This window comes from Limanda limanda, chromosome 13, assembly GCF_963576545.1.
Source record: "Limanda limanda chromosome 13, fLimLim1.1, whole genome shotgun sequence".
Classification (NCBI taxonomy): domain Eukaryota; kingdom Metazoa; phylum Chordata; class Actinopteri; order Pleuronectiformes; family Pleuronectidae; genus Limanda; species Limanda limanda.
The window spans coordinates 20,386,950-20,404,661 of NC_083648.1; the positions used below are offsets into that span (position 1 = coordinate 20,386,950).

General features: G+C 41.9%; 1 protein-coding gene across 1 annotated transcript; it reads right to left on the reverse strand.

Annotated features, from left to right (window-relative positions):
* Positions 1 to 350: 350 nt before the first annotated feature.
* Positions 351 to 8,479, reverse strand: LOC133017890 (cysteine/serine-rich nuclear protein 1-like). The gene is made up of 5 exons (XM_061084136.1): positions 8,388 to 8,479; positions 4,806 to 5,023; positions 3,054 to 3,316; positions 2,663 to 2,965; positions 351 to 1,900 (listed from the first exon to the last, which is right to left on the reverse strand). The coding sequence occupies exons 2-5, from the start codon at positions 5,020 to 5,022 to the stop codon at positions 917 to 919; spliced, it is 1,767 nt and encodes a 588-aa protein (XP_060940119.1). The 5' UTR covers position 5,023; positions 8,388 to 8,479; the 3' UTR covers positions 351 to 916.
* Positions 8,480 to 17,712: the final 9,233 nt, after the last annotated feature.

Genomic DNA, 17,712 nt, shown 5'->3' on the forward strand with positions numbered 1-17,712 from the left:
TGGTGCTGGTGCTGTACATATAAATGCCAGGTGTGAAAGCAGGGTGATGCGTCAGACGGAGAGCGGGTCAGGTCGGTCGAGCATCACTTCTGTTGCTTGAATCAGCTGCACCTCTGCTGAGAATTACTTTGTTTTTGTTTGTGAGTGTCATGGAACTTTTACCCATGGAAAAATCAGTAATGTTTTGTTGCACTTTCCAAACCTTGTGACTGAGTTAGATGCCGAAGACTGAACTGATTCCATTCATATTTGTTATGTGTGTTAATGTCTGTGCAGTATTAGTTTCCTCACCTAAGACATGAAGATACAAAATCACCACTCATCAAACAAATCTGAAATCAGGGTAGAAATAAATATAAAAGTTTCCTTTTATTACTGCAATACAGGGACTCTTAACACAATGTGACGTGGCAGTTATTTAAACTAATTCACAAAATAAAGGCTGGAACCACTATAGTCAAAGTGGATAACCCTGTTTGCACCACGGCAAACAGCCGATTACAATACATATGATTTTAATGATATCTTGAGAAATATGGTCTTGAAATCGTATCTCTGCCTTGACCCTTTGGTAACTTTGCGTAAGATTAACTTTGAAAATTAATGTGCACCCTTCATTCATTGAATATTCACCAATATTCTAAGTGGCCATGGAAGATATTAATATCATTTCATTTGATAGATTTATTAAATTAAATAAAATAAAAAACAGAACATATATTAGATTATTTATGTGTAGTTTCTCTGAAACAAAGGCAATCATTTTTAGGCAATAGAGAAAATATCTAACTTGGAAAAAAATATTTTATAAATCATTCTTTGTACATTGAAATATTCTTACAAATATATAAAAGCAGTGCTCTGTACATAAAATTCTCTCACATAGATTATTTTAATATTTAGAGTTTCCTATTGCCTAAAAAAGCTGATTTTCTGTGACTGAGTAAACCTGATCTGGGCTCGGTTCAGTCAGGCCGATCAGAGACTCCAGGAGGTAGGTGCTCGACTCGTACTGTGGGAGATTCACAGAGCTGAACAGCTGTAGGCTGCAAATGCTGTCGGGGTGTCTGTATCCTTTAAAGGAGCTGTGCAGCAGTCCAGAGGGGTAGTCGCTGCCGAAGAACTCCAGGTCGGAGTCGGAGGACAGACTCAGGTCCATGTACCTCCCTGAGGAAAAGTCCAGGGTGGGGGAGGGCGTGTTGGGGAAGTCCTCGAGAGAATCGTTGTTAAAGAAGTCTGTGGCTTGGTTTGCGTTTTCGTCGAGGTAATCTGTCAGCGAGGCCCTGCTTACATTGTCTGTGAGTGTGATTGTTGCAAGTGGTCCCGTACAGTCAGTAGATGTGCTGTGTGTGGCCATGTTGCCGCTGTGCTGTGTCAGTGGTTCCCCTGTGTGCCTCAGCTGATTGCACAGAGAGTAGTTATTGTTTTCAGAGTCACAGATACTAAGGGAACAGGGATATGTCTTAGTGTGACTCTGACTCCCAGTGAGGCGTCCTCCGGCGTCGGAGTCAGAGGAGGTGCAGGAGGATTCGGTCATGTCACTGCTGCAGCTGTTCTCCTCCACGACTAACCGCTCCGGGATGAAAGGGAAGGAAGGGGTGGGTGGCAGAGTGAGAGGAAGGCCGTCTTCCTCCATGGTGAACCCAAAGGGGCAGCTCTTTTCCTGTGGACTCTGCACTGCACAAGCCTCGCCCTGGTCCTCGTACTCCACTAGGTCCTCTGGAAGCTCCGCCTGGTCCTCTCGGCACAGTGTTGATTCGGGCAGGCATCTCTCCAGCTCGAGCCTCATACCAGTGTGGATGTAATGGGTCTGCACGCGTCTGGAGTCAAACTCAGTGCGTCCATGAGTGTTTCCACAGCCGTCTTTACTGCAGCCACATGGGAAGTTCAAACGGTCCACCTGTATGTGTAAATAAAATATTGTTGTGGGTACTTTAATGCACACAATATTAAATGATGCAAAACAGATGCCTGTGAATTGTGATTTTTGTTGATAAATCCAACGTTAACTGACACTATAAAGTTAAAAAAAAAAGTAAACTCCTAGAAAAAAAAAATATTCTAGTGGGATGGGTGATTAAAGTAATAATATCTTTATTTGTACAGCGCTTCTCCAAAAAATTAAAATAATAACACAAACACCAGTGAAAATACATGAAAACAAATAATAACAGAGTCATGGAAGAATAAGTAAATATATAAAAACGTGTGACTGATTAGGCAAAATCAGGTTTCGGTACGGTAAAATACGTTTTAAACTGCGATTTGGATCAAATAAATTGACAGTTTATGCAATATTACACCACAAAATGTATATTTAGTCAGAAATTAAATTAAGATTTTAGTTTAGCATAACAAGATATAAAGTAATGGATAAATGGCCAAAACACTAAAAGTAAAGTAAAAAAGGTTTGGAATAGATAACTAAAAGATGTGAATATCCAATAATATCCAAATCCAGTCACTCTAGTTGCTGCTTCTCTTAGAATGAAAGCAAACAGACCCACACCAACCAAAACATGCTCAGTTACATAAAAACATATTGTTTTTTAAAAACCTGCTAGTTTTAATGTAACAGAGGTATCATTTGTCCAGATTTCAGGTGCAGAAAACATCAAATCCTCCTCACTGCAAGAAACCAATGTGTATATCTAAGTCGTACCTGGCACTTGATTCCTGCTAGACTGCACGCACAGGTTTCTGGCTCACAGAAGCCCTGACAGTCACATCCACACGCCTCTCTAGAAAGACGCAGGAAGTGAAGCTGTCTCTTCTCCTCCCTGTCGACGCGCTTCACCCCCGCCGCCTGGAGGAGCGCCTGCCGCTGTTTGGAGGAGTACGGCTGAAGGAAACCTCCGTCCTTGAGCTCTGCATCACTGATGTGGATGTCGCTGTCTTCCTCTGGGATTTGATCCACAGTCAGCCTGTCTGCTTCCTCTTGTTCCATGGCTCCGCTGGTGATCAGCTGGAATCAAAACAGCAGGTCCAGTGAGAAGACTGCAGCATAGATGAGCCTTCTAATACAAACTAATGTAAAAAGGTGGTGCACTTACTGTGTGCTTTAATGCCTTGAACCTCTCTTCTATTCGTTTTTCTCGGAGCCTCTCTCTACGTCTGTGCCGTTGCTCCAGTGCATGCTCAGCCACGGTGTAGCTTTGTAGAGTGCTGTGCGTCCGCACCATCCCCAGGGTGGCACCTCCTCGCCTGGGCACACTGGTGAAGCCCTGGCAGCGTGGGAAACTGAACACTGTCACCCGGTCAAAGCGCACATTGCTCTGTGAACCCCCGAGCTTCGGCCTCTTCAGGATGGAGCACACTGGTTGGGTAAGAAGAAAGATACAAATTATCAGAAAAAGTGTACTGTCAGGATTCATCATCTGCTACTTTGAAAGGTTAAAGCATAATCATTTAATCAGAAACAAACTAAAACAGATCATGATTTTTTTCTACATTGAATCTATCAATGTTGTACAAGTAATTATTGTCGTAGCTGAAAGTCATAGTAGGAGGCTTCAGAAACATCTGTACTTGAGTCCAACATGTAAGTACAGGCTTGTTTTCACAATGACATAAATGAACCACGATTCCAGATGATGACCTGTATGAGTGTCCAATAACCACTGTTTTAAGTAGAAGTTTATAGGTGTTGTGTTCCTCGGTTCTTCAGCTATGGTGCTCCAGGTGTGAGCTGCTAGATAAGAAAAGGCTTACTGTGCAAAGCTACTATATGGTATTTTACAATCCCCTCTGGCAGTGGCTCTGGTAAATGACTTCTGATTTGGTTTAATGTATTCAATGAGTGGAGAGGGGGCTAAACCGTGCAAAATTCTACGCACCATTTCAAGATGAATCATGTTTTCCAAATTTAAATAGCGTATTCATTTGAAATGTTGTCATTTCGATTTTTTAAAATCCAATAACATTTTTATTTGTTCAGGTTGTGATGTGATTCACCTGTCGTGCAGTAGTTAATGTGTGAAAGAATTATGACGCACATATGGCCACTAGGTGACACACTAGTTACTTCACTAGAGTCACTTGGGTTTGGTGAATAGTTGAACCTGTTTGAGGAAAAGAAAGACTGAAAAACAGCCTTCTAATGGACTGATCAACCGGATTGAACCAGGGTAGACCTGCTCTTCTTTGGAGGTTTACCAGAACGTAATCAGACTCTTTCTGCTGATTCAGTTGTTAATATCCACCAGGTTACTGTTTTGGTTTAACAGTTTGTCTTCAACAAACTGCCCAACCTTCACATATTACTGAGGCTGAACTCACGTTGCAAAGGTCAGTAAACAGCAGAGAGCAGCTGACTAATCTTGTCTCAGCTGCTCTGTCTGTCCGAACTGCTCCACACTGGGGCACTGTTTGCACCGGTTGTGAGTCCTGGTAACTCAAACAAACAAAACTGAAACTGTACCACACTCAGAGTGCACAACAATACCTGCAGAGTATTTTGTCATTGCAGCCCTTGTGTGCGGCTTTGTGATATCAGTATCAGGCCATTTGATATGAGTTCTTTAAAGGGAGCTTGCTATTCAAATCAATTCCACAATGCTCCATCGCCCAGGCAAATGATCTTCCTAGCCACTGGACAGACAGGCCAGAGACAAGTAATTCTTGGCGCATTATCTAGAACTGCCCCTTAGGTTAGCATTTTCATATCAGCGAGTCATCACGGTGCTGCTGCAGGGCGATAAGAGACACTCCTATTAAACACTGATGGGAGAAGGCCAGATAAGGAAGAGGTTTTTGCATTATTTGAAAGGGGGGGTGGGACAGCAGCTGTTGGTGTGGGGACTTACTGGGTGGACTGGTTAGGGAAGACAATCTATGAGGGGTGAAATCCTGGTTGTTGGAGGAGCTGCTCTCCCCGTCGGACTCCCACTCCGAGTTGGTAGGGGAGGAGAGGGTGGACAGAGGAGAGGAGGAGGAGGAGGAGGAGGAGGGGTTGTCATCCACCTCGGCATACTTCCTCTTAAGTATGCCTCTCATTGTTTGGCTGTGGTGGTTGATAAACATTCTGCAAGGACACAAAGACAAAAGGTTTAGACATTTAACATATTATATAGTGATAAATCCATAGATCAATATTTTAAGAGGCAAAATTTATAGAAGTCTGACATAGTGTGTCTCTATCCAGGCAGCAAGATCATAAAATGAAACATTAAACAGATCAACAAATTGATAATGCATAACAAATTAGTAAGTAACACAGGAACAAGTCTGGACTCAGTCCAATAAAACATCTATTGAAAATGACAACCGGAGGAATGACAGATCTTTCCACTTGAAAGCCGCAGCTCTGCTGGTCGAGCCGGTTTCGGGCCACAAGTTTGTTTAGGCTAATTACATCTTGATAGTCATTATCCTACAAACTGAAGTTTCATGAGTGTGCAAGTGTGAGCTGAAATCCTGCTTTCACATTCAACCAGCTGAGCACTTGAGAACAGGAAAAAAAATCAACAGCTCTTTTTCTTTCCCCTGTAGAGTAATTAACATTCCAATGATTCCTCAAGTTTTTTTTGTGACGAATATGTGGAAACAGACCGTCCAATGGCTATATGCTGAGGGCTGGGAGGTGCAATGGTTCAACTGGCTGCTATTTTTGGATATGTACAGGGAAAATAAATCCGAAGAAGAGTCATTTTCAGGGTTGGAAAGCTAACCAGGACTGCTGAAAGTTACTTAGTCAAAGAAAATCTAAGCCAAAAGAAACTGTTATTAGTCTAGTATAACCTTTTTCAAATGTGATCCAAAACACAAAGATAAATATCACAGTAACGTATGGGAATAAGAATAAAGATTTTGGAAGCTGGAATTAGAGCTTGTGGCATTTTGCCTGAAAAATGAATTAAAAAGTTGTTGTACCACATTTCTTGGTATTTTAGTTCCTGTCGATCGCCTAATCAATTCAGCTCTAGTTTGGTTTAGATTTTTCATTGGAACTGACAAATCTGTGTGGACTCATTCCAATATAGGCAACAGTAATACAAGCAGCTGACCAGGATTCAGACTGACCCTCTGTTAAGTCCCTGAGAGAAGGGAAGAGAACGCTCAACTTAACATGAGCCACGGAAAAAACAGTACAGCTTGTGCATTTTCCAAATGAAGAAAGAGCACGCCAGGTGACCAGTGACATTTCTCCTGGTCAGGAGGAAGCGGTATGAACCAGTGGCTGCCATTTGTGTTTGCACAAGACAGCCTGTACTCTGGCACTAATACACAGGCATCTACAAGACAAGCGGGTTTCTGATAATCTGTAGTAAGCAAATACTTAAAAAGCAATGAGGCTGTGTGCGTGTGTGTGTGTGTGTATGTGTGTTTGTTTGTGTGTGTGTGTGTGTGTGTGTGTGTGTGTGTGTGTGTGTGTGTGTGTGTGTGTGTGTGTGTGTGTGTGTGTGTGTGTGTGTGTGTGTGTGCAGTCTGAGTGAGCAACTTCCTGGATCTATCAGCAAAGAAGAGGTGAAACAAGAGACAGCTTATGTGCCATTTCACAGTTTACACAGTAGAAGCCTGCGCTGCGGAGACAGTGAGGTGTAAAGGGATTTATCTGCACTGAAAACACATCCGCGCTACTCTTCAGCGTTCCTAAAAATAAAATGACAGCATTTCTAATTAGCTCTCCACCGCAGTGGCCGTCTCTTGTCCCAATTACATCACATGTATTACATGTAATATCTGACAAGAGCAGAGAGACTCTACTGTGCATGTGGGTACCCAGAGACCACATCAATAATTTAAAGGTTCAAAGCAGCAGCAGCAGCAGCAGCAGCAGCAGCAGCAGCACTTGGTGCACGTGCGCGTTCACGTGAACCAGGAGGTAGTGGTGGGGTTATACTGCATTAATATACTGGAGTAAGTAACAATAGGCGTCTTGTGCAATGTGCAATCTGTTAACAATGTATATATTACTCATATTCTATCATTCTTTTGTATTTCATGCTGATTGCATTTTTACCTTTCAGTACTTTGGTCTATTTTTTGACTGTCCTCTTTGCTACTGTTTCACCAATTTCCCCATTGTGGGACTAATAAAGGATTATCTCATTTTACCTTATCTTATTTTATGAGGGAAATGAGTGCAAAATATGTTTAACATGATACATCTGTCCTTTTTTCGTTCAATCTTTAAATCCCCATAGGAGTGTCACACCTAGTGGTTTGATTGGAGGAGAGCAGAGTCCTCTTCAATTCAATTAGGTTCAAGACATCGTTATTTGAATGGCGCCAAATCGTAACATACTTTATCTTAAATCACTTTACATTGTAAAGTTGAACCTAACAAAATGGTAGAGAAACCCAGCGGGTCTCCTCTTAAACAGGTAGGTGCGGAGAAAAACAGGAGAGAGGGAGTTTCCTGTTTGTCGTATGTCTCCCTCCTGTCTCCCTCCTAACTGTCTTCCTCCTGCCTCCTGACTGTCTCCCTCCCTCCTTCTCCCTCCTGTCTCTCTCATGTCTCTCTCCTCCCTCCCTGCTGACTGCCTCCTGTCTCCTGTATCCCTCCTCTCTCCATCTTGTCTTCCTCCTTTCTCCCTCCTGTCTCCCATCCTGTCTCCCTCCTGTCTCCCCCCTGTCTGCCTACAGTCTCTCTCCCGTCTCCCTCCCTCCCTCCTGTCTCTCTCCTGTATCCCCTCCTCTCTCTCTCCTGTCTCCCTCCTGGCTCTCTCCCTCCTGTGTCTCTCTCCCCTGTCTATCTCCCTCCTCTCTCTCTCATGTCTCCCTCCTCTCTCCCTCCTGTCTCTCCCCTGTCTCTCTCCCTCCGATCTCCCTCCTCTCTCTCTCCTGTCTCCCTCCTCTCTCCCTCTTGTCTCCCTCCTGTCTCTCCCCTGTCTCTCTCCCTCCTTTATCTCTCCCTCCTCTCTCCCTCCTGTCTCCCTCCTGTCTCTCCCCTGTTTCTCTCCCTCCTCTCTCTCTCCTGTCTCCTTCCCTCCTGTATCCCTCCTCTCTCTCCTGTCTCTCTCCCTCCTGTCTCCCCTCCTGTCTCTCTCCCTTCTCCTCCTGTCTCCCCTCCTGTCTCCCTTCTCCCTCCTGTCTCCCTCCTGTCTCCCTCCTGTCTCTCTCCTGTCTCCTTCCCTCCTCTCTCCCTCCTGTCTCCCTCTCTCCTCTCTCCCTCCTGTCTGTCTTTACAGCCACAGTCTCATTTCAACCACAGTTAACTTCATCCGCTGCTCCACAACACGGACTCGCTACAACTCGTTCCCGTCTCTAGTGACACAACACCACAGAACGCGTGAACCTGAAATACCCACAGTTAAAACATCGGTGCTGAATGTCCACGAGTTCCCAGATTCCACAGTAAAGCAGCTTCCCACACAAAGTCAACACAAAGTGATCAGACAACGATCTCCTGCTGATTATTAACCATCAGTCAGTTAGTTACTCACCAAGTCCAGGACTCAGGCATAATAAACAGAGGAGCTGAGAGAGACGCGGGTTGATCGTCCTGTCCTCAGAGCAGCTGAGCAGTGTGCGTGTGTGTGTGTGAGTGTGTGTGAGGATACACAGTTGTACTAGTGTGTACATGAGAGCTGCCAGAGACACAACATGCAGAAGCAAGATAGTTCACCCCTCGTCCCCACCATAGACTGTGGTCCCCACGCACAGCTCGCGCATGCGCACAACCGGCAGTAAAACAAGTTAGTTCCTGATAGTTTCTGTTGGACATCAGCAGAGGTGGTAAAAGTACTCACCACCTGTACTCAAGTGCAGATACCTGTGTTAAAAAGGGCTCCAGTCAACGTGTTGGTATTGATTCAAACTCTTTACTCAAGTAAAAGTAGAAAAGTACAGGTTCTGAAATGCACTTTGTTTTCCTCCGGCTTTATTTGTGCAAAGCAAACTGAGACTCATGTCACATTAATACAGTTTGAAGACCATTTATTTGAACCACTCTTACTTCAATTAAAATAAAATAAAAACAATTTACTACAACAGGGGTCAAAGCAAGAAAATATTTGTGAGCATGAAAAACTGATGATGGCAAATTCTTTACCCTCTTCCATATAATTTACTCCCTGTCAAGGACATTTGTGCTGATCCTCTTCTCTGCGATTGATTCTCCCTCTCTTGTCTGTTTCGTCTTGATACGTGCTTTACGTCGCTACGTAGGTCGTCTTTTCTGTGTTAATGTCCATTAAGGTTTTAATCTGTCTTGATGTTGAAAATGATAATAATTAACCACAATAAAACATAATTAACAAGCCCGTTTTGACAATGTTAGGAGTCGATAGTACAGATATTTGTGTTAAAATGCAGGGAGCAAAAGTAAATACATAAGTCCAAAAAATACATATTCAAGTAAAGTACAGATACCTACAAAATATACTTAAGTGTTGTAACCAAGTATTTGTACTTTGGTACTTCCCGCCTAAGTGACTGTCCACTTTCAGAACGGCTCTGGTTCATGAAGTAAATTTCCCATTTATTTTCTCCATTGACGTGTAAAATAAGTACTTATGAAAAGAGTTGGAAGTATGGAATAATGGCGACCAGCTATGAGATGAATTGTGACCATTTAACATTTGATTCAAAATCATGCTGTCAAGCTCTTTCTGTTTGACAGGGACCTGGTTCACCTCATGAAACAGTAACATTGTTTGTACAGATTCAAACACAACACAATTCATTAATTAATCTTAACAACTGAACATCGTCCAGAATAACATGTACAAATAGGAGACAACCACATACCTCAAAAATATTTCCTATGCTACATCCTCTGAGCTATTGCTAGCTTTGGGAACAGGGGGGGATTCCTCTTGCATCGCATCCTCTCTGCAGCTCCCCTGTCTGTCTTGACGCAGACAGTGACACACCGAGAGGCAGGAATCATGACTGACGCTGCTCTCCACACATTCCTGTCTGTTGTGCTCACACTGCACTGTTACCAACAGTGATGATGGTGGTAAATAGATCACATGTAAACATCCAGCTGGTGATTATCATCAGAAGGAAATCTGGCACAATTATAAAAGAGGAAGGACATGTGAACTGCCACTTGAGGCACATGTAATTGGGCTAGAGGGGCATTTCCTTTATTATCATTATTCAAATTAAAAGGAACAAATTAACCTTAGAGGGTGGACAAAGCGAGCAGAAGACCCCAAAGTAAGAGGAAATAGTTTCAACGCAACTAAATAGCTGTGGTTGAATTTAACAATTAATTGTTAAGTTGTCTGTAAGTCTCCTATTTTATGGCCTTTCTTTGTTTCCATAGACAGTCTACTGTTTCATGTCTGTAGAAAAGGCCTTTAAACCTCTTTTGAAACTGGTGCTCAGACCTCCATTAAAGGTGACACACACTCCTTGGTATTCAACTTACATTACTGTAATATGACTCATTGGTGTTCCTCTGTGATGAAGATTTTATTCTGACACTCCTAAACTCCAGGAAAACTCCCTGAGGCGAAGAGGAGCTTTAGATGGGCAGGATTATGGATTTGGGTGAAAAGCCTCTGCCTCTTGTGCTCAAAGAAAAAAATCCTCCTCTCTGCTTCCACGCTTTTACTCCATTTCTTATAAACAAATGTCAGCTAACTGAAGTTTATCAATGCACATGTATGCACACACTCATTTTGACCTCTGAGTTGCTGCAGGAAGTCTCCTGTCTGAGAAAAAGTAAAGCGGCTGGATTAACATTCCAGTGTCTCTCCTTTTAAAGATAATCATAGGCTACTCTGCGTCCCCGACTGGGATGGACATGACGCTTGGCGCACAGAAGGGCAGATCAACAGAGCGTCAGATTAAGAGATGGACCCACCGATGAACGGACAGACAGACCAGACCAAACCCTCTTGAGCCTGAGCTTTGACCCCTGTGTTGGCACACATCAGCGAGGAGTAAAGCAAAAACTGCACTAAAACCAAAATACCTGTGGGTCTGTGGCTCTGGCCGGAGGAGGGACTGCTCGTCCTGACCTCAGCTCTGAGTGGAAGTGTGTACGATGAGTGTGACCCACTTTGGCTGGGGTCAGTGCAGTGCATGTGTGTGTTTTCTATTCAACTGCCCTGTGTGGGTATAAACACAAGTGAGAATGTACAGCAGAGGAGAGAGGAAGGGATTGATACAGAGCAAAATATAACCAAACTTGGACTTTGTGAATAAATGATGGGTGTGTAAGTTTTCCATGCAGCCTGAGGGTATGTTCAGTCTCTGAGGTCTCAGAGTGTCTTACTCATCATAACACATGATCAAAGTGCTACGTGAGGCTACGGGCCTATTTATGGCACAATCACACTGTGGGGACCAAAATACATTTGTGCAATACAGTTAGAGTTTCCTGTTCCCTTTGCTGGCTGCTACCACGCACAGCAGGACTCTGTTGTGTGTCCGGAGGTTGGTCCAGACTCTTCGTCACGCTGCGCTCACAGAGATGGAGATGAGTCATGCTGGAGGACAATTTACATTTCACTTGAACAACACTGCAATGGTCCTTTTTTTTGTTTAGCATGCAGTGTAAATACAGATTGATTATATCTTTAATCACTTTATCAAAGTCTGCATGACCCACTTGACTAACCTGATGTCTTTATCATACCATTCACATGTCATAAGAATGAAGAAGTGACATAATGCGCCACAGAACAGGTTTATTACTTATTATTCACTGCCTGATGATCCCGCCTCTTCACTGCTCGTACCATCACACAACAGGGAGAGTAAAATATTACTTTGATTTCATTCCAGAGTCTGTGTTACACAAGTGGAGCGACGCCTGTGAGCTACTTCAGGGGGGTTATAAGTATTTGGTCATCACTCCAATCATATCTATGTAATCATATCCGGGGGAATAATTAAGTCGGAGCCTAACACTAACCTGTTCTACTGTCGCAATAAACATTTGAACGTGAGTTGTCTGACTGAAATTATGGTTAACCTACATTCTGGCAGCCTCTCAGGTTTCTGCCACTGGCTCTTGTGGCCCCGTTTCCTAAATCAAGCTGTGCCAGCAATGGCCCACATACAGCAATATACTGACGGAGTTTGACAAAGCTTCAGGCGTGTGAAACTGTGCCCCAGATTCTCCTTCCTTCCCATGGATTCTATCTCAGGGATTTTAAGCCTCGTTTTAATAACCACTCTCGGTTTTCCTGGGCACAGCAGGAAGTATCAGGTAGTGTCGGAGTGTGTGCGTTGTTGCTTTCCGGTAATAATTCAGGTAATAATGTCAGGTGCCAACTGGACCCACGTGCTGCCTGGAGATTATCTTGTTTTCCTGATTCATACTTCCTTGACTACAGTATCAAACATGACAGATAAATACGCAGGAGTCATGATAGAAGAACTCAATTAAAGTAAAACTACACACAATAAACAAACGTTTAAAAAATGTAAAAGAGGTTAAAATTATAACCAATCAATACACTCAACATAATTTCAGTAATATATATTTAGAATTAATTTATATAGAATAACTATTATATACAGTATATCATAGATAAAATATAGAATTTAATATTATATGCAATATTATATATATATATATATATATATATATATACATATATATATATATTCATTTGATTATGTAACATCCGTATCTGCATGGATGGATGTACAGATAGAAAGACAGACAGACAGACAGATATATAGATAGATAGATAGATAGATAGATAGATAGATAGATAGATAGATAGATAGATAGATAGATAGATAGATAGATAGATAGATAGATAGATAGATAGATAGATAGATAGATAGATAGATAGATAGATAGATAGATAGATAGATAGATAGATAGATAGATATCTCTCTCTCTTTCGCTTTCTCTCTCTCTCTCTCTCTCTCTCTCTCTCTCTCTCTCTCTCTCTCTCTCTTACTCCACGACTTCTCTTGGAAATGTCACATGTGCGCACGCTTGCTCCTTTTTTTTTCTTTTTACATAGCCTCTGATGTCATATCTTGACAGTCATCACCATGGCCACAGGGGCAAATATCGCCCAGCTGTTTCTATTTTAGAGGCTTGAGAGGGAGGCAGTGGAGCTGTATTTTTGTTTTTATCATCATCATCATCATCATCATCATCATCATCATCATCATCATCATCATCATCATCATCATCATCATCATCATCATCATCATCATCATCATCACGTGCAGTAGTAAAACTCCTATTAACAGTTTTTATGTCACAGGCTTTGGCTCTATGCATTTTTCTTTATGTGAATTCAGGTTCACTTATCTTTTTACTTTGTGCATTTATATGTCTGAAGCAGTTATGTCATGTTTCTAGTTTTAAAAATGTTTAAATGTGCAGACTTTCCCAGCTTAAGCCCATAATTTCTTAAGCAATTCATTATAACATCATACTTCCTTTTTGGACAGCCAAAGTAGAGAAATTCCAAACACATATAAACGTTGGAAAAACTAAACAACAGTATTTCCATAAATCATTATTGTCACATCCGATTATGCTATAAACTGCCTTATTTGTCCCTAAAGGAAAATACATTTTTGCTGAAATGTTGCTGACTAGTCATAGTTTATGGTTGTACATCCTTTGGAAGTTGGTATATTTAATAACTGTCAATAACTTTAAGGTAATGTGAAATTGTGAATTAATCAGCAAATCACTTCAGTAGCCAGGGGGAGCTTGGGGCAGTTGGCTACCAAATGCTTATGTAATGATGCTTTGACTACGAATCACGGTTGCTTCACTGTCAATGACCATTGTATTGTCAACACTGTACTGGCGTATTTTATGATAGACTTTGAGGTTTGCACATGCAGTGTAAAATTTCAGTCAATATGGGTACCTAGTTCACTGCTAATGTTGCTTGATTTTCCTTTTTTTCTGCAAAGATAACAATAGACAAATGGGTCTAACTCCCCACCTGTAAACCCCTAACATCTAACACCTCATGTCAGATAATACGCCTGATGTGTAGCTACTAGTTGCCCGTGTTTGGACTAAAGCTGACATTTACAGATCTTTTTGAAATAGAAGAAACATAGCATAATATAATACATACTTTCACAATCAGTACACCAGTGAATGGGCTCCATTCTTACCATTCCCTCAGAAACGTGTTCACAGCAACGGACATGCCTCACTTAGCAGGAGACAGGACGGCCACACATTAGATGCAGGTGAGTTCAGCGGAATATAGAGGGATTCTTGGAAAGATTTTTTTTAATTTTATTTCATGGAGAATTTGTCCTCCTCAGATTTAATCTCTACAGCCCTACCTCACAGCAGGTATCACATTTTGAATCAAATGTTGACTTAACCCTAACCCAAACCAGTGAGAAGATGCAGGTAAATCCAGGCACATGGTTGTGTTGTGAAAACTGCTCTCGCATTGGCAGAAAACATTGTTTTGGTGTAGAATCCTCCTGTGAGTGGTAACATTTTTGAATATAAACTAGAATTAGGGGCTTTAAACTTAACTTTGTGCCAAACGTCTCTTAAAGAGACCATCCTCACTTTCTCTGCTGAGGAAATGCCATCAGATTACAAAAATATCACAACAGGGACACCTTATGTGATGCATGAACGGTCATCCTTTTGTCTGTGCTGTGGTATCATTCCAGGGGGGGGGGGGGGTGTCACCGGAGAACTTCCTGTGACACCCTAATGTTAAGCCCTGGCCTTGTGCCGATGGTACGGCTGCCTAATGCTGGCCCTTCTCCAGGGGTGATATCATATCTCTGTGGGGCTTCGACAACCTGGATTCCAAGAGGTTGCTGTCTGTGCAACATGTAGACTGAAAAATGTGTCTGTAAGTGATCTATAATATAACGCAGAGTAACCTGCATACACAGAGCATGTACTGAGATGAACCGCAATGTATAATTCACATGCCTTCTCTTCTCAGCCTCGTCATTGCTATAGGAACAGAAAGGCTGAAAGCTGCTACACTCACAATATGGCTATGTACTCTAGATATAGCATTTTAAAACTAATATGATTTAATTTACATATTTTCTTTATAAAGGGGCATTTTTACCCATTTTAGTCTCTTCAAACATCCTCCATGTGTGATCACTGTTACACTATTTAAGCAAAAGCGAGACAAGCGGCAGCTGAGAGTGCAAAGTGGGTTACACAAGTACAGTTTTGAACAGAAGTGATCTTATCTGTCTCTGCATGTGAGCGGTGCAAGCTGTAACAGCAAAGCAGCTGTGTGATTGGCTTTGACATTCCCCCTTCAACAATGAGTCTCTTGTCAACATTAGCCAGGGAGCTGTGGTGACCTTTCTTACACACTAACAAACTAGCCTGTGTGTCGCTATGTGGACGCAAAATGCATTTTCCCTGAAGGAACATATGGTACAATGTTGCTCAGCCATATATATATATCATCTGTATATACATATCAGAGTACATCTATTTATGTCTCTTTACTACACATTCACAATAACAGACAAATAAAGTTGTATAAGCACGCACGTTGTGTGTTCCTGTTTTCCTTGTGCCTCAGCTTGTGTGTGTCTGTCAGCCCTGCAGTGGGAGCTCCTGTGCTCTCTGAGCTCCAGCACAGTGTATTCTGCTGTTGGTGTTTGGCTGTCACATGTGACTCCATGTGAGGCTTTCGCAGGAGCACGCAGCAGCAGCAGGAGGAGGAAGGAGACCTGCCCTGTTCTCAGCTGTTCAGGCCAGTACTGACTGTTCTGTGAAGCAGTGTGGGTGAGACTGTCTGACACCACCACCACCCCCACCGCCCAACCCCACCCCTCCAACGACACACTCAATCCCTCTCTGATAGCCTCTTCTCCACCGCAGCTGGCAAAGGACATGCATTAATGGCTGATAACACAACTGAAACACAACTCAGATGCAATATTCTGCTATCGCTGATATCTGAGTCTGACAGCACTAATGTGTAATATGATACTCTAAAGTTGCATTAGATGTGTTTTGAACAAATGCATCCAGTAACCCTTTAGTGCTGCAAACAGCTGCCATGTGTGCATGTGTGCTCACCTAGGTTGTCAGTGCAACAACAAAGGCTCTGTCAGCAAACCAGCAGCTATGACCACTTTAACCACATTTTTTGTAGGTGACAGGAGGTATGATGCTCTGGTGCCATCTCCTGGTTCTAAAGCAACATTGACACGGAAATCGATGTTCGTTTTTTTGCTAGATGATGGCATGGTTAACTTTCATATAGAAAACAATACCATCAAATAGTAGAAATGTTATCAGTGGATTGATGAAAATGTCTGAAACGTAAGCATTTTAAAAGGGCCTTTAAGAATACTACATTGAAAATGGCAGCTAAATCATAATACAGCTTATATAAACTGACACCTGATAGCACCTTCCATGTCCTTTGTATAATCAGCATGTAATATCTTGTTAGCAAACTTATACACATCAGCTCACAAGGAGCAACTCGTCTTCCTCTGTACCTGATGGCCTTACGCCCAATACCCTCACTTCTTCTACACAGTGGCAAATAAGTTATATGTCCAACATCCATACACAATTCCTGATTCAGTTTAAGTTTTTCCTTGTTTACTATTGGCCATACATCATTAAATATATTTAGAAAATGACTTTTTCAAGCAAATAGTGATCTTTAAAAAAGCTTAGAAAATAAAATGTTTTTGTCCCTAATATCAATATTTTCCAAGACGAATGCATATCAGTTGGGTGCTAGATAATTTACAATTAGTCATTTGATCCATGGCTAATATAAAAATACAGATTACGGCAGATGTTTCTATAAGTAAACACCACAATACGAGCAAGTAGCAAGTAAAAAAGAAACTGCTAGCTATGTTAGAATATGTTTGCTTAACTTAGCTACCTAAAGAATATGTAGCTGAGAAACTCACATATAACTATGTGGTGGTTGCGTACAACTACTACACCTACAAACAGCAAGAAAGAGTAATCCTTTCTGATGCAACTCATGACTGTTGCACATTTAGTTTCTACTGTTGTTTATAGGCTGAAAACTGAAATCAGCCGAGAGCTGCTTTACACGAACATACACAATACAATAAAAACGTACACAACAGGATCTGGGGGTGCAATAAACAGGCCATGAGTGTTTTTGATTTGCATTTTGCAACTATTTCTAAAAATAACCAAACAAACATTTTACTTCATTCTGGATTAAAGGAAATGTATCTGTCATATTTCAGATTAAATAAACAGCACACTAGTGCATCTTTAAAGTTATTGGCTACCTCATGTTTCCTGTGTCCTAGTTTAGTAAAATATAAAGTTCCCTTTTGAACATCTTGTGCCACAATTAAGCCAGAATTGTAACTTGACAGTTTGAGCTCTGGGTGTGATCATCTTTTTCCTGTACTTTGAGACCTGTGCCGGCAGAACAGCGCCAGCGGCTTAACACACTATCATCTAAGCACAGCAAGAAATAGTGGCACGTGAAGTGAATGAGTGAATGAATGTGACTCCTGCTCCAGCAGTAAGGTCACTAATAGTAAGCATGTGAGGTGGAGATGAAACGCTGCTTCTCATGAGATACAGTGACAGAGGGGCTATGCCAGGCATTTCAAAACTGACATCTGACTGAACCAGCTGTCATTGTACACACCAGCTCTGCTCTCTGGTTGGTCTCTGCATTTTTTCCCATACTGTCATCTCCAGCATTGGACAGAAAACAACAAATTCCATGTATTTAGTTTGTGATGTGCTTTGCATAATAAACTAATCTTGTTTCACTGTGACTTTTATTGGTGTGTCAGAGAAATGTATGAGGTAAAGTTATTGCAGCAATTCTTCATATCCGGGAA